We start from the raw sequence: 18,043 nt of genomic DNA, 5'->3' as shown, positions 1-18,043 counted from the left end.
TGAGGGGTGTACTCACTTTTGTGAGATACTGCATATTTCTTGTTACTGATAAAGTATAGGGTAACACTATCTAAATGCAAAATTATATTCCCTCCTGTAAAGGGGACCTGTTAGTTTGCATGTTATGGGTGTGACAATTGCTAGTAGTTAAGAGGATATTTACTAAAATAATGTAAATCCTTACAGGTGAAAAGGGATATGATCCCAAATACTTCCATTACAGAGTGGAGCGAGTGTTCATAGATGATCACAATGTCCCAGCTCTGGCGTAAGTACCTTCCATTCTCTAGCAGTGCTCCTCATCCAGTGGCTCATAAGCTACAAGCTCTTATCTCCTTTTGCCATTGCTCATAACAGCCTCTCAAAAAGTCCTTGTATTATTCCAAATACCTGCAAAATGGCCTTACAGTGCTAAGATTCTTCCATAATCCAGAAGCATACTGGTGGTTTTGGATCAAATTGACTCTAGGGTCTGTATGACTGTAGTATTAACAGTAACATGTAAGCTAATATGGCCGAGAGATTGATTCATTTAGTGCTGCGTTCAGTTAAAGCATTTCATGAAATTGTGATGTCATATAAATATGTTATTTTTACTCCCTAGGGACATGATAAAGTTTACAGCGAGTGTACGTACCTGGATGGCAGAAGATCCCAAAAATGTGATTGCAATTCACTGTAAAGGGGGTAAAGGTATGAATATTTGATTCTGTAATTAGCTGCAATGGGACATGTGGAAAAGGAAGAAGGAACAACAGCAAATATGTTTGACTACCACCTTTATTATATTGTACAATTAACATTTTTTATGTTTTATGCTTTAGGCAGAACTGGAACTATGGTTTGCACCTATCTTGTTGACTGTGACCAGTTTGAGAGTGCAAAGGTAATGGTCTTATGTGTAAATGATTGAACTTATGAAAAACAAATAAAAGTATAACCCTTAGCTAAAATATAACAATTGCAGATATACTCCATTGCTTACATGCAGCTAACATCTACCTAAAAGACTCTTGCAGCCTTATTTAGTAATGATTTGCAAAGTGATTGCTAATACTTTGGCAGAAATGTAAACACGTCCTTTGACACGTGTCTTGGCCAATCCAAACCTTTTTTATTTTCAAACTGGGACTGCATAAACGATAGTTGAAACCCGATAAACTTGATGCCAAATCCCAACCAAGGTCACACATGGTACCTCATCCCTATTGAAATGTAGATTACTAAAAGAGGGCGCAGGGTGGGACTTAAACGGTACCAATGACCATGAAAGAATGTTCTAAAAAATGTTTAACTTTATTGACAAAGTTTAAAAGCTATCACACATCAAGAAATAAATAACAACCAAATGCATCAATGGTTATCTGCATCATATGTGTTCCATCCATCAAGATGTCTTTCAGATGGCACTGTGCTATCCCTGCTGTGGGTCTGTTTGGTAACATCGAGATGATCACATGAGCCCTGGATTCTGTTATTTATGTGTACCAGGTCACCTCCCCTCCCCTCATAGTTTTTGAGGAGGTGGTTGGACTATTCTCCCTTGCTTCTTATCTGGTTTTACCTCTGGTGCCTCTTTTTTGGGACTTGAATCCATCTATTTGTTTTTATCAATGCATCGTTGGAATATACCACTTTCTTCCTGATGAAGACTCTTTTTGAGTGGAAATGCGTTGAAGTTCTCAAGTTGCCATCTGAAAGACATCTTGATGGATGGAACACATATGATTCAAATGACCATTGTTGCATTTGGTTGTTACTTATTTATTGATGGTCATTGGTACCATTAAAGTCCCACCCTGCCCCCTCTTTTAGTAATTGATAGTTGAAACCTGATTAGTTAGTAAGGGTGTCACTGTCAAGGAAAGTTTTCTATATAAAATTGATTCTTTGATTCATCGGCCCTGTGAGTACTGGCAAATAGCCACCTGTTGGTCTTTTCCTACCCATCCTGCTGTTATGGTGCTAGCTATGCAAGATCAATAGCTATTGTGCCACTTAAGATGATAGCCCTTAAAGTGAAGTTCAGGTACAATATTATAGCACAGTTACACTGGTCAGGCTTGGACCGATGTAACTACACATATCTCATCTCATACCTGACTGAAGCCTGTGTAAGCAGCAGATCACTGTAGAAGTCACCACTACTATAGACACTGCTGCCATTCGGAGAAAGCCTTGTATATTTTCAAAGCATACAAATCGCTCTCTGGTTGTACTCCACCTCGACCAATCAGAGAATGCTCCTCAGTCACAATAGTAGAATAGATCCTGAAACTCAACAGCTTCAGTAGCCTAATTTATCAGTCTCACAGTACAGAGATCGCCCAAAGTGTTTCAAGCTCAGAGAGGGGGATAGAGAAGCATGTGGGGTAGGTGTAGCATTGTGCGGTGGATAGAAAACACACAGTGTCTGAATTTAGCAGTGACAGTATATTGTAGAAAAGTTCAGCAAGTAAAACAGGCCTAGCGGGGAAACACACCTGACCGGAGCCACTTACAACTGAGATAGTCGTGGATCCACAAGATGCACAATGGAAGATGCCAACAGCGTCTGACTTGAGTAGTGGAATGCGGCCTGGCTGGGAGGTAGATGTGGTCCCTGCAGTGTCCCTACTCTGGAACCTCTGCCTACCTCTAGTACTGTCCCTGACAGACGAGGATCCTTTCCCTTTTCCAACTGCTGCTGCGGTAAAGCACCACTTGTGGTGGAGAAAACAGACTGCACCTGCCTACAAACAGAAAATGGAGAATGTAAAAAAGAGGAAAGGGCAGAGAGACAGAGATGAGTTTATTAGTGTACTGCATCTCCATTCACTGTCCAGTCACAGAGTGGGGAGAAGACCTGTAAAAATGAAAATGCAGCAGAGAGAGAGATCAGGACCCATCCCCTGCCAGCCATATATTTCATGTGTGTAGAATATCTGTTTTCTACAATGTAAAGACAAAATATGTTTCTTAGAAATACAGTGTACCTTCCTTTTTTTTACTCAAACACACTAAAATTTCACCTTATAAATAGTGCATGCACATTTGCAAAACTAGGCTGTCATTTTATGAAATAAATTTACTGTGCAAATGATTCAAGCATTTGCACAGCCATCACGATTAATCCCCATAATTTGCCTAATATATTTATTTTCTATGATCATCAGTTCCATCTAGTGGTTATAATGTGTTATTCATAGTTAGGTCGAATAAAGACAAAGGTCCATCCAGTTCAACCTGTGTAGGTGTGTGTGTGTAGAAAAATCATATCCCATATCCCCCTATGATGTTTTTGCTAAGATGCAGGTCCAAGAGTCTATTCGATTGTGGTATTTAGAGAAAATACCACATTATGGCCACTAGATAGAGCTGATGATCATGCACATGGTCTGCTTCCAGGGTCGTTCTAAGGCCGGGTTCACATATGTGTGGCTGCGGTTTCCAGCCTGGGGTCCGCTGCGTTCCTGTTCACCGGGTCGGATGCGATTCAGGTACGAATTATTGCCTGAATTTGCACCTGACCCGGAGCCAAAAACGCACAGGACCCTTTTGGAATTTGCACCGCCGCCGCCCCGGACATGTGTGAACTGGCTCCATATAGAGCCGGTCACACTCGCATGTCATACAAATTGGATGCGGTGAAAAACGAAATTGAATGTAGCCTTACTTAGCTAATGACTGTGTTGTATTTTCACACATATTTAGAGCTGAATACTACTTAGCTTGGGTGCACCTGACAGTGCAATTCCCAGGACCTGAACAGTTTGTTAAATGAATGAGTAATGAGTCTTGTCTTTTATTTTTTTGTTTAGGAAAGTCTGGATTATTTTGGTGAACGCAGGACAGATACATCTGTCAGCACCAAGTTTCAAGGGGTAGAAACACCCTCACAGGTTAGTCCTGTCTTGTAACTGATTCATCTTCAAGTTAAGAACAGTCACATGACTTTTTGGAAAGGTAATGTGTCACTAAATAGATTTCTGTTAATAACTATGTAAAAAAAATATTTGTTGTCTTTTAACTACTTCAATAGTGGGTACTTTTACCCCTTTCCTGCCCAGGACAATTTTCAGCTATCAGCGCTGTCACACTTTGAATGACAATTGTGCGGTCATGCAACACTGTACCCAAACTAAGTTTTTCTAATTTTGTTCACACAACTAGAGCTTTCTTTTGATGATATTTAATCACCACTGGGATTTTTATTTTTTGCTAAATAAATGAAAAAAGACTGAAAATTCTGAAAAAAAGCGATAACACCACCCATTTGATGGCTTTTCAATCTATGTGAGATGATCTCTTATCTTGAATAATAACAGCAGTTCTTCTGCTCCATCTCCAGGCTCCTCCTTTTTGTTGGAGCTGAATGGGGACAAGATTACTGAGATTATTGCATAGAGCAGGGGTCTCCAAACTTTATTAACAAAAGGGCCAGTTTACTGACCTCCTAACCCTAGGGGGGCTGGACTGTCACCAGTGAGGGAAGTAAATGTCCTGGTGTCAGTGGGAGTAAACAATACCCCATCATTGGTATTAGGGGGAGGAATAGTGCCCAATCATTGGTGTCAGTGGGAAGAATAGTGTCCCATCGATGGTGTCAGTGGGAGGAATAGTGTCCCATCGATGGTGTCAGTGGGAGGAATAGTGTCCCATCGATGGTGTCAGTGGGAGGAATAGTGCCCCATCATTGGTGTCAGTTGGAAGACTAGTTCTAAAATGAGGGAATTTGCTCCAACAACCATATACTATACAATAAAGTTCAACGTGCTAGGACAGATATACTCAAATGTGTCAATAAAAATGAAAATCTGCAAACATTCCAAATTTGTGATGAAAAAAATTGTTGTACAAAATTATTAAAAACAATCTAAACCATTACAGTAAAGTCCCCAGCGTTGATATGTGAAAAATCCAATTCATAAACCAAGTGATAAAAATATATAAAAGTGATAAAAATGTGCTGAAAAATTATATAATAAAAACAATGTCCCAAAAATTCGTATTCAGAAAAAATTCTTTTGATGTGTCCCTCCAATAGAAAGGCGATACTCTCAGTGTTGGCAAGTGTTCCCCGTCTTCCACTGCACCCCCACTCGTGCCCTCACTCACCAGAGTGCCCAACCCCTGCAGGGGTAAAAGGCATGTAGACAAAATCCAGCGATGATGAACCTTGGTAACGGTCCTCAGCCCAGTGGTTGTCCTTCCCTTCTCTGATGTTACGGTTTCCCCAGCATTAAACCTCCATCATTCCTCTTAGAATATACTTTAGGGTGTTTGCTTTCCAAAATGTGGTCATTTTATGGGGTTTTCCACTTTCCTGGCGCTCCAGGGCCTCCAAAAATGTGATAGGTAGTCAGGAAATTAGATACATCATTTATGCCAGAGGTAGGCAACCTTTGAGAGGTGGAGATCTACCTAGACAACATGGAAGAGATCAAAGATCAGGGTTGCCACGCCCTGTCTCCATTTGAGTATATCTGTCCTAGCACGTTGCACTTTATTGTATAGTATATGGTTGTAGGAGCAAATTCCCTCATTTTAGAACTAGTCTTCCAACTGACACCAATGATGGGGCATTTCACTTATATTTAGCTCCCTATTTTCACTATAATTTTTTACACATATATTTGTTGCACTTAATATATACTTTTTAAACGTATTTATACACGAGCAATATCCAATGCACTTATTGTCGAACAGCGCAAATTCCCTCATTTTAGAACTTTTGTTGATTTGAATTTCACCTAGGTGATATTCTGTGTCAGGGGGGCTGCAGTTCTTTTTTTCCTCTTTTTCCTAAGCGCAGAACCATCATTTCTTAGTTGGAAGACTAGTGTCCTAATGCCAGTGGCACGAGCTATGCCCACTGTTGCTGACAGTGGGGGGAATAATGCCTCAAGGGCTGGATAAAAGCATGCAAAGGGCCACATCCGGCCCCAGAGCCTCAGTTTGGAGGCCACTGGCATAGAGGATGCCAAAACTCTATGATTTCATACTCCAGTAACTTAAAGCGGACTTATTCAGCATCTGAGCACCACAAACTGAAAACTCTATTTTATTTGTTTTTGACATTAACCTCCCTGGCGGTATGATTATTTCGGATTTTAGGTGCTGAAAGCGGTACCATTATTTTGCATGGAAATTTGGCGTTTTATATTGTAGGTCTGTAAATCTTAACAATAACACACTTAAATCTGTCCAAACCAGAGTCTAGTAGATATCCCGGGTATGATAAAGTTTGAAACACAAAAACATAAATTATAATATAATAAATAAAAATAAATAATTAAAAAAAAAAAAAAAAATAGTAATAAAATAAATTTCCCCACAATTCACTATCGCTCAATTCTGCAAGTGTTCTAATTTATTATCGCTGTTTTCTAGCTGGTCTAAAGCCACTTTTGACGTAAAGGGACACTTTTTGGTTGCTATGGACAATCTCCAGTTTCCAGGCAGAAAGAACAGTGTATATCATGTAAAATTGCATGCAGGGCATGGGACAAAGCACTGGGGACAAAAGGGATGTGAAATCATTTCATACAGTACTGTAATCTGTAAGATTACAGTACTGTATGTGTTATGCTTTTGACATTTTTTTGAATTTGCCGCCAGGCTCCGCCCCCGTGCGTCGCGCCGCTCGCACGGAACGGAGCCTGGCACGGAGAGGCTTCGGAGGAGGACGGAGCCCTCAGACACTGCGGGTGACATCGCAGGATCCTGGGGACAAGGTAAGTAACGCCGCCCCAGGATCCTGCAATGCGATCCCGAGTGTGGCTCGGGGTTACCGCTAATGGTACTGAATTTTAACCCCGAGCCACACTCGGGAAAACCGCCAGGGAGGCTACAAGCAAACTCACCCATCCATCCATGTCTCCATGCTTTATTTTGTTGGGAAATTACATTGAAACACGGGGAAAATGGTTCATGTAGAATTTACTTCCCAGAATCTATCTGTGCTTAGCCCAGGCATGCAGACAGGAGAGTTTGTCTAGCTGAGAAAACCACTCCTCCCCTCCTGAAGATTCCTGGGATGTATGAGATTATTTGCCTAGGCATGTAAATTAATACATAAATTCATTAAAACAAGTAAATATGATATGCTTTGCACTCTATTTACTAATGCTAGCAGCATTAGGATTAAAAATAGTCAATGTTAACTGAGAGTGAAGTAGGGTTGCCTCCTCATCCCTTTAAAACCGAACACATATTATTTACACAGGTTCTGTGACTGATCAAGGTTGCAACTCACTTAGCCTTTCTGCATTCAATTAGCCCCAGAACCGGTGTAATGAATATTTTTTTGTTTTAAAGGGATGAGGAGGCAACCCTAGAGTGAAGTTCCACTTTAAAAATGGTGGGACAAACAAAAAAATCAGATGCTGTTTTGTCTAGCCAACACCAAGATAATTTATCTAAATTGTTTATTTTAAATAATGTCATTATTTTACAGACTATTGACAAGATGGGAGTACCACACTAGTTTGTGCAGTCCTTTGGAATTTTGCAACAGACAATGCGTTTCAGGTCCTCAGCACTCCTCCTTTATCAGGGTTAAAAACTAGTCAATAGAGAAAATACAAAAAATCTTTATAACGTGGTAAACACTATATACAAATGTATAGAGTATGAATAACTCATAACTCAATCAAATCTCTCAAAGGCCTGTACAAACCAGTGTGGTGCTTCCTTCCTTTCAACACTTTAGTAAAATTTTCCAACACTACAGTTGCTGGTGAGCAGCCTCTAGGACTACACAACACCCATTATGTTATAATATATCACCATTAGGCTCGGTTCACACTGGGGCGACTTGGGATCCGACTTGTACGCCCTCAAGTCGCCCCAAGTCGCCCCAGAAATAGTTTTGATGGGAGTTAACGCTAGTGTCTTAATAGACACTACTGAAGTCGCTCCGACTTCAGAGCGTACTCCCTGTATTACTTTGATCCGACTTGGTAGGCGACCTGTACCATAGAAATCAATGGAAGTCGCCTCCAAGTCGGATCTCTCTGTAAAGTCAAGCGACTTTGCAGGGAAAACCCCTCCCTCCCCCCCTCCCTCCCAGAGAGCTGATTGGCCACAGGCGAAGTCGCCTGTCATGGAGGCGACTTCAAGTCGCCTCGTAATTTGCCGAAGTCGCGTCGGAGTTGCGTCGAAGTCGCGTCGAGGTCGCGTCGAAGCCGCCGTGCAAAGTCGCGCTAAAGTCGTGTTGCCCATGTGTGAACCGACCCTTAGGTTCAGCGCTCCTTTACCACAAAAATATATTTATGTTACAAAGGGCACTAAAACAATCACACTATTCCTTGCCTACAAAAAAAGCTGAAAGTTGAATATTTGTTTGCCAAACGCACTTTCTGAATACCCACTTGATGGCCTACTGGCATATTTTTGTCTCAAGATCTGAGCATCTAGAAATGACCCTCAGGTTTCTGGTGGATATTGGACCCAGATTCCCAGCACTGAAAAGTTGTGCTTCTTACCTCTGGAATAGTATACTAATGTTATGTGTGTATGTGTTTACTTGCAGAGTAGATATGTGGCTTACTATGAAATTCTGAAGAACAAGTACTCTTTACAGCTCCCTCCAGAGAAAAAGTTCAGAATTCGAAGTATTCGAATCCATTCAATCGAAGGTAATTTTAGCACTTACTGTATGCTAAGAATGAAATAATTATTAGGACACTTTCTAATACTACATTAAAGACAAGAGCCCAAAGCCAAACTTTGGTCGGAACAGTATTTGTCATTTTGAATAAAGCAGAGAAGGGTTAGAACCATAAAGGAGATTTTATCTTCTTGTTCCATCTGACACCATGACTTGGACAGAAAGTAAATGTAAAACGTCTTGATGGGGACACAGCAATAAAATCATGACAGAGGTTCTAAACCTTCGTCAACTCTGCTAGAAAGTGTGTTTTTACCTTTTGGCTAAGATCAAATGTAGTATCTGTTCTTATCAGTCTCCAGAGGAGGCGGTGTGCAACTCCTGAGAGTGGGGAGGGCACATGCAAATCCAATGGTGTCATTGGACCTGGAAGGGCAGTTCGGCAGTGCCGGTGTTTGGACATCCTTTGCTGGCGTCAGCGGGGCCGAGTCCGAACCATCCAGAAGGGTGCTCCTGGTGAGGATGGGTGCTGCATCTGGGTCTGATCCACAGGGTCGTGTCCCTGGCCTCCTGGCCTAGTTCTAGCTCCGGACAGTTTTTCGGGAGAGAATGCTTGCTCGCCTATAGCACTGGGGCGGAGCAGTTAGTACTTCCCGAATGTAATTAGGTAGGAGTGATGGGAGCGAGGGTTGAGCTTATTGAGGTTTGTTGGCTCTCCCCAAGCTTCCAGAACTTCAGGCCTTCCTGCCTGGGGTGGGGGCTGCTGTGGTCTGGTTTGTTGGTCAGGGTTGGTCACGAAAGCCTATGGTGTATGTGCCCCTGAAGTGGCAGTCCAGGGGTGCCTAAAGATCACTGTGAGTGAGGGTCACTTGATTTAAAGCACCACAGTCACTGCACTATTACACGCTTTTTTTGCACCTGCCTCCTGGGCTGGGCCTTTTGGCTGGGCCTTTTGGCTGGGCCCAGAGGAATTTTTTATTCCTGGCCGGAGGGCCTGGCCATTGTATTGCACAATGGCCACCTTTTCACTCTCCTCTACTTCCTTCTCCCCCACTTTCTTTTTATCTATTTCCTTTGTGTGTCACGTTTTTGTATTTTTTTTTTGTTTGTACACAGTTTTGCACTGTGTGACTGGTAGGGTTGCAGGTCCTCGGGCCTGCCCTGAAAGTCTTGAGAGGGAGTGGACACGGCCTTCTGGCTTGGTTCACCCTCTCTCATGGGGTCTCTCTTTGGGGGAGCCCCATCGAGTACTTGGGGGGGCCTGTTTCGGCAGTCCCTCCAGAGAAAGGGGTCCGTCTGGTTTCGGCCAGATGGACCAAGTGTAAGTACCCTTGTCCCCGTCAGGAGCCTAACGCCCCGGGGGATGCAGGGCAAGGCCCTCTGATTTTAGAGGGCTCGTGTACCTGTTACACTTTTTTGTGTTTCACTCTTTATGTGTGTGCACATTTTTTTGGCACCGGGTGAAGAAAAAAAAAAAGAAAGTGTGTTTTTAGTGCTGCCTAGTATCAGTTGGGCAATTTGGGCCCCTCACTGCTGCCCCCCCCCCCCCCCCCCAAATACAGCAGTAAAAGGTTGATAGATGTATTAAAAAGGTTTTGTCTGGAGTTGGGTTTTATCTAATCTAGAGTGAACTATAGGTGAGCAGCCTGAGGAATATGGCTGAAGCCTTCAAAATGGTTAGAAAATATTGGCTTCAACATGACTACTTAAAGGATAAGTTCACCTTTGGGTATATGTTACATGTTCCATCTGTTTTTAGGGTGGAACATGTAACATGCTCCTGATCCTACAGCCCCCCCCCCTTCCCCGTGACAGCAGGCCAGGGATCTTCTCCCCATACCTGCTGTCACTATCTGAAAAGAGCTCAGCCCACACAGCTGTGTCATTGACTCACAGATCCTTGTGAATCAATGAACTACAAGTACCAAGAGCCTTTGCAGCTGTCGGCTTGTAGTTCTCAATGAACTACCAGGGCACTGTTGAGCGCTCAAGTAGTTCATAGAGTCTTCCTGCCTGTACGATGTAGGATTTACAGGCAGACAGCTTACACTGACAGTCTTTAGGAGTCCTGAATGGCACCCGCGATCTGCTGATTGCGGGTACAATGCTTTTTAGGCTCCTACGAAATAAAATAGTACAATGCCTCGAAAAAATATTCATACCCCTTGAAATTTTCCACATTTTGAAAAGAAGAATGGCCAAAAATGTCACTCTCTAGATGTGTAGAGACATCCCCAAAAAGACTTGAAACTGTAATTGCAGTGAAAGGTGGTTCTACAAAGTATTGACTCAGAGGGGCTGAATACAAATTCACGCCACACTTTTCACATATTTATTTTCAGATAAAAATTTTGAAAAACATTTATCATTTTCCTTCTACTTCACAATTATGTGCCACTTTGTGTTGGTCTATCACATAACATCCCAATAAAATACATTTACATTTTTGGTTGTAACATGACAAAATGTGGAAAATTTCAAGGGGTATGAATACTTTTTAAAGGCACTGTACTTGAATTGATTGTAGCCGTATTAGTGCAATTGTGACAGAGAAAATTGAGTACTGTCCGTGATACTTTTTTTATTTGCACTAACATACAATTTTTCAGGACAAGCTTTCGGGGAAAGAAGGGGACACACTCTAAAGGCACTGTAAATGCCCCTTTTTGTACCTGCAAAACAATGTGCATTTACTTTTTTTTTTTTTGAAAAGTGAACTTATCCTTTAAAAACAAGTGGTGGACCAGATGCACATTAATAGCAACAACTCAAAATTCATGTTTAGCGGGATAGAGTAAAAAAATGAATGAGCAATACGTTTTGATTGCTTTCTGGGCACTATGCACTCAGGTACTATTTTCATAACCTAATCTTGTTATAAAACTGCCTAAGAAAAGTGGGGTTAACTTACTAAAACCAGAGAGTACAAAATCTGGTGCAGCTCTGCATAGAAACCTATCAGCTTCCATTTTTTTTTTTTGTCAAATTGAACAAGCTGATTGGCTACCATGCACAGCTGCACCAGAATTTCCACTCTCTAGTTTTAGTAAATCAACCCCAGTGTTTAAGACAATCTATACCTGTTTAGAACACACTGGGCTCCATTCACTAAAGCAGATCACATGTGGTATTTAGGGGATCTGATACTTTTTTCCCAAATATCGCATGCGATGCTGAAAATGTCAATGCACTATCCCTTTTATGTGGCATTTACTTCAAAAAACAAAAACACTTTGTAAATACCTCATAAAATGGCTTAAAGTCAATTCACAAAAGAAAATAAATAAATGTATGCGGTAAATAAGTAGTGGTCCATGCATGTGGTATTTAAGGGATGTAAAAATATAATAGCCAATTTGGAGTAGTATCTACCTTTCTGGATCAGTTCCTTAACAGTAATGCATAGAAGCCAAAATATGGATAAAAACACAGAAGCAACGGTAATGATTTACTAAAGGCAAATAGACTGTGCACTCTGCAAGTGCAGTCACTCCAGAGCTTAGTAATTGAGGTAAAGCTTTACTTTACAAACAATACCTAATCACATGCAATTTTTCTTTAAAAAATTAATTTTTGCATGCACATGATTGGATGATGGAAGTCAGCAGAGCTTCCCCTCATTTACTAAGCTCTGGAGCAACTGCAAGGTCTATTTGCGTTTAGTAAATCAACTCCAGTACATGTAGTGAAATATATCTATTTTCTCCTGTCATTTCCCCAGATTTTCAGAGATTATTTTTGTATATATACAGTACAAGCATATACATCATTTACAGCATAAGCCTCCCAATCACAATGTACATTCATATCACAATGGTCTAATTCATTGTTAACATACATCATATGTAGTGTGAATACTTCACTTTTTCACAAATATATTTGGAGATATCTTTGGCGAAATTTTTCACAAGACTCGCATTAGGAATAGACAAGGTGTAAGGCTGGGTTCACACTAGTACGAATTGGATGTGGATTTCCTCGCATCCAATTGGCATGTCAGGAGATTGTGACGGGCTCTCTATGGAGAGCGGACCGGAGCGGCCCTGGAGCGAATTGCACAGGAGTCCTGTGCGTCTTCTGCTCCGTTTCAGGTCCGAATTCAGCCAAAAATTCAGGCTGAAATCGACCTGAAACGGTGAATGGAGACGCATTGGACCCCCTGGTGTGAGTCGCTCCGTGCTTCAGTGTGAAACCAGCCTTAAACTTAAAGCGGAGTTCCGCTTAAAAAACAAAAAGTCAGCAGCTACAAATACTGCAGCTGCTGACTTTTAATAATTGGACACTTACCTGTCCCAGGGTCCAGCGATGTGGGGGAAGGAAGCCCCACTCGTCTCCCCCTCCTCTCTGCGGCGCCGGCATTGTCACTGTGGGCACGCACTGCGCATGCGCAAGCCGCGCTGCATGCTGTGTTTGGCCGGGTAATCATATGGGACCTGTGACGTGTCCCAGATGATTGCCGAGAGGGAGGGGGGAGAGGTGATCTTCCTTCCGGCCAGGGGCGTAACTAGAAATAGCAGGGCCCCATAGCAAAATGTTGTATGGGGCCCGCCTGCAAACAGCCCCCCCCCACAGCTGCCCTAGTGTCAATGCAGCGTGACCTGTGCCACATACAGCGTGACCTGTGGCCAATGCAGCGTGACCTGTGCCCAATACAGCGTGACCTGTGCCCCATACAGCATGACTTGTACCCAATACAGCCTGGTCTGCCTGTGCCCCATACAGCCCCACCTATGCAGAGGAAGAGGCAAGCCACCCGGATCAGCAGAGAGCGGGATAGCCTGCTGTAATAGCTTTCATTTAAATTTCCTGTCTTCCCGGGCTCATCGTCACATAGCCCCACCTCTTGGCCCGACGCATTTGATGACGTCACATGTCCCGCATTGGATCGGCGTTCTGTCTATCAAAGGCACCGGGCCAAAAGGTGGAGCTATGTGATGTGAGCCCCGGGAACACTGGAAGTTCTAATGAAAGCTATTACATCAGGCAATTCAGCTCTCTGCTGATACGGACAGCTCGCCTCTTCCTTTCCTCTCTCTTCCCCTGGCTGGGTGACTGTGCCGGCGGTACTCTTATCCTCACTGGGCCCCACTCGGCTGCGGGCCCCATAGCGCCCGCATGGGTCGCTATGGTGGTAGTTACACCCCTGCTACCGGCGCCACGGGTGCGCCAGGAGGAAGTGGGAGCTGGGACCCTCTAAAAAGAGGGTCCCCCCCCCCAAAAAAATGACATGCCAAATGTGGGTCACCTTCCCTTAAAGCGGAAGTTCCATTTTTGGGTGGAACTATGCTTTAAGCAGTGAGACGGTGACATCAATTTGAAGAATGTCAGAGAATATTGACAAAACAGACAAATCCACAGATAGAGTAGTGCCTTCACTAAATATCACAGCAAAAATGACTTTAACGTGCAACTAAAGACAAAACTTTATTTTTCATTTTGGATAGAGTAATGGAGGGTTATAACCCCTGTAAGTTTTTTTGCCATCTGTGTCCCATTGAGAAAATTTCCCCACTATTAGTGCTCAATATCAACCCAAAATGTGGGAATTTCTTTTCCTTTCACTTTCAGTGATAAAGAGAAACAGTAACAATAGAGAGGGTAAATCGGACAGCAATAAAAACTGACAGATGTTCTAATCCCTCTCCACTGAATCTATCCAACGGTATAACACATTGCATGAGATAAATACCGCACATTTCGATGGAATAATGCATGCCTTATTTTAGCAGCATTTTTTGTGAATTGCAAAAATGTTTTGAAAAACGCTATGAGCTATTTTACCTCAGATTCTAAAGAAACAAATACAGTTTTGTGAATGGAGCCCAGTATTTAATATAAATATAGATTAAATACATTTTGGAATTAAAGGATAAGTTCACCCAGTGCCGGGATAAGGTCATCTAGAGACCAGGGCAAACATGCCAAACTGTGCCCCCACAAAGATGTATGAGCCTTATGTGTCAGCAAAAATCCCCCTCCCTGCATAAATCTTTGCCCCCCATCCCCCAAATGCCCCTAGCACAATTGCCTCCCAAAAAAATCTCCCTTCCTGGCACAAATCCTCTACCCCTCAAATTGACCCTCCGTGTACACATCCTCTCCCCCCCACTCCAAAGTCCGCCTCCAAGCATTAATTCCCCCCATCCCCCCTCCTAGGACAAATCTCCCCCCCCCCCTCCAAATCTCCCCCCCAGCACAAATAACCCCCCCCCCCCAAAAAACATTCCCCTCTTAGTACAAGTCCATTCCCCCCTCTACCATATCACCTCTTCTAGCACAAATTTCCCCTCCTAGATCAACTCTTACCCCCTGACACCCCCCAAATTCCCCCTCCCAACACAAATCTTCTCCCCCCCAATCTCTTGTCAGTGCCCCCCCCCCAACTCACATAACACCACAGTGCCCAGGGCAGCCGCTCCTCCTGCCCACCCCTTGTCCTGGCCTTGAATTAACCTTTTCTAATATGTAACATGTTACACTTATATTTAGAATGTAACATGTTACAGATGCATCCCCCCCATTCCCCGTTTTGACAGCGAGTGTGAGAGATCTTCTCCCCACGCTTACTGTCACAATTTTAAAAAACACGGCTCCGCCTGCCTGGCTGCGCCATTTACTCACAGTGATCTGTGAATGTGAAAACTACAAGTAGTTTGTAGCACTGTTGAGCACTCTAGGTAGTTCATTGAGTCTTCCTTTTAGAGTGTAACTACCTGCCTGTACGAGGTACGAGCAGACAGCTTACACAGAACCCACCATTGCACCCACAATCCGCTGATCACAGGTACAATGCTTTGCAGGCATATAGTAAAAAAAATAAAAATAAATGCATATCTTTTTTACCTGAAAAAAAGATGTGCATTTATTTTTATTTTTTTTTTTTATTTTTTAGGTGAACTTATCCTGTAAAGTTTAAATCTGCATCTGAACTTTGCTACCAGGCAGTTGTTATAACCCAACTTTTAAAGAGAGGAAGGAATAGAACCTCTGTCTGGTTGTTATAACTGCCTGTGCCCCCACTGGGAAGACATTCTATTCACAGTGATAGAAAGTCAAAGGGAGAGTAAGTAATGGAATATCTTTTCAATGGGAACAGAGGTAGCAATAAAAAATATTTTTAGTAGAGTGAGTAAAGTTTAGATCTTCTGTGAGGTTTTTATTGCTGTTTATGCCTTCCTGTCTTAGTGACCCTATCCCCTCATTTGCTGTCCTGGAGTCCCAAGAAAAAAAAGCGAGGGATATGGCCCCAGTGGAGACACAGACGACAATATAATCTAGAGATAAGTTTGAATCCTTTCCTACTTTATTAAAAAAGTTGGGGTTTAAAAATCACCAATATAGGAGAAAAGAATGGCGCAGAAACCACTGGGATCTGCAATATTCAATTTGTAAGGAGCCCTAAACTATACTAAGGAGCCCTATACTACATGCTCTGGCAGTAGTAGAGGTTGTATTTTCTTTATACAGTACTTAGAATTATGCAACATAACTTGGGCAGCCAACCCAGCCAATGCACAAGTCAGTGAAGGACTGCGTCAGTGTTTTTGTTCATTATCACACAGACTTTCCAAAACGGGAGATATCTTTGGGACTCATAGCTGACTATTGATAATTAGGTACAACAATTTCATTATATAGGGTGTCTAACACCTGGCCAACTTGGGAAGAAAATTACGGAAAATCTCGATTGCATGTTGCTTAATCAAGGGCAGATGTCTCTCTTGGTGAGGCATCTGCCTATTGCGAGACACTGGCTGGCAAAATTGCAGATGGAGTATACATGCTACCTAGGGTTCTCACCTATACATAGTGAGGGGCTCCAGGGTTTGTGTCTGTTATGAGGAAACAAATTTGTTTTCTCAGATCTTTAAAGAGGAATTAAAGTGATGGATATTTTTACATAGTTACATTAATCCACTTGGACCAAATGTAGCTATGCATATACCATACCTGTGGAATCCCTCTAGAAACTGGAAATCATTGTAGTAAGCACCCCTACTACAGTGGTCTCCACTAGCTTCTGGGTTCTTTGCCATTTGGCTATCCTGCTGCATTTTTAGCACAGGAGGTCAGCCACTGGGCACTAGCACCATTCAGAGAATGCTTCGTATCTTCTCAATGAATGCAAAGCATTCTCTGAGCGAGGTGGAGAGTGTGACATCATCACCTTGCCTCTCCACCTTGCCCAGTCAGGAGGTGATCTCTGAATGGGCCCATGCTGAGCCAAACTTCTCTGTATAGAATGCAGCAGTAAAGCCTATCGGCACAGGACCTGGAAGCCAGTGGAGATCACTGGACTAAAGGTGTCTACTACAATGATTTCCAGCTTCTTGAGGGATTTCACAGCTATGGTGTGTACATAGCTCCATTTGTCCAACTTGGACCAATGTAACTATGCAAAAATATAAATACCTGGAATTCTTCTTTAGTAGATGGTTCTGGTCTACCTCCTGGAGCCCAGATGCTTTGTAGAACTTTGAGTGGGAAAAAGCTTCCAGTTCTAGGTTTACATTTTACCTGTTAGCTAGACCTCACTAATAAGTCAGCTGTCCACAGGCCTTTATATCTGAGCTGACTTATGCTAGGGGCTCTATCTTTGCTTTCTCTGCTGTGAGAGCCTGCTGCTAGGTGAAAGGGCTGACTGATGACAGTTTGCTAAAAAGGGACATGTGCTGCCTTTTTGCATTGGGGAGCTCATTGGGTGGCATTATTAGTCAGGAACTGACATATGTTTAGATGAGCAGATGTTTATTATGTTATTATGCAATGGATTGCTGTACAAAGCTCTCCTTCATTAAATTTTATTTTTTGTATGGCCATGCTAAAATAAAGTGCAGCACCAACTTGAACTGTTTCTGGGTGTCCCTGGCTCATGCATGGTTTACCACTGGCACTCCCAGTTAAGTCTCCCTTACACTATGTACAGCCACTTTACAATATACAGTATCTCACAAAAGTGAGTACACCCTTCACATTTTTGTAAATATTTTATTACATCTTTTTATGTGACAACACTGAAGAAATGACACTTTGCTACAATGTAAAGTAGCGAGTGTACAGCTTGTATAACAGTCTAAATTTGCTGTCCCCTCAAAATAACTCAACACACAGCCATTAATGTCTAAACCGCTGGGAACAAAAATGAGTACACCCCTAAGTGAAAATATCCAAATTGAGCCCAATTAGCCATTTTCTCTCCCCGGTGTCATGTGATTTGTTATTGTTACAAGGTCTCAGGTGTCAATGGGGAGCAGGTGTGTTAAATTTGGTGTTATCGCTCTCACTCTCACATACTGGTTACTGGAAGTTCAACTTGGCACCTCATGGCAAAGAAAAAAAAAATTGTTGCTCTACATAAAGATGGCCTAGACTATAAGAAGATTGCCAAGACCCTAAAACTGAGCTACAGCATGGTGGCCAAGACCATACAGCCGTTTAACAGGACAGGTT

At 42.5% G+C, this 18,043-nt stretch overlaps 1 protein-coding gene across 3 annotated transcripts in view; it reads left to right on the top strand.

The window, feature by feature from the left end:
• LOC141127083 (phosphatidylinositol 3,4,5-trisphosphate 3-phosphatase TPTE2-like) overlaps positions 1-18,043 on the top strand; it is a 94,839-nt gene that overhangs the window by 67,207 nt on the left and 9,589 nt on the right. For 2 of the 3 annotated variants that reach the window (XM_073613259.1, XM_073613261.1), the window contains exons 11-16: positions 187-268; positions 605-693; positions 825-886; positions 3,801-3,881; positions 8,516-8,621; positions 15,779-15,874. In XM_073613259.1, the coding sequence (XP_073469360.1) occupies positions 187-268; positions 605-693; positions 825-886; positions 3,801-3,881; positions 8,516-8,621; positions 15,779-15,874 (516 nt within the window). The remainder of the gene's footprint in view (positions 1-186; positions 269-604; positions 694-824; positions 887-3,800; positions 3,882-8,515; positions 8,622-15,778; positions 15,875-18,043) is intronic. The other variant, XM_073613260.1, reaches the window with a different exon arrangement.

This window comes from Aquarana catesbeiana, linkage group LG02 (genome assembly GCF_042186555.1).
Source record: "Aquarana catesbeiana isolate 2022-GZ linkage group LG02, ASM4218655v1, whole genome shotgun sequence".
Taxonomy (NCBI): domain Eukaryota; kingdom Metazoa; phylum Chordata; class Amphibia; order Anura; family Ranidae; genus Aquarana; species Aquarana catesbeiana.
This window is presented reverse-complemented; position numbering and strand designations above follow the sequence as displayed.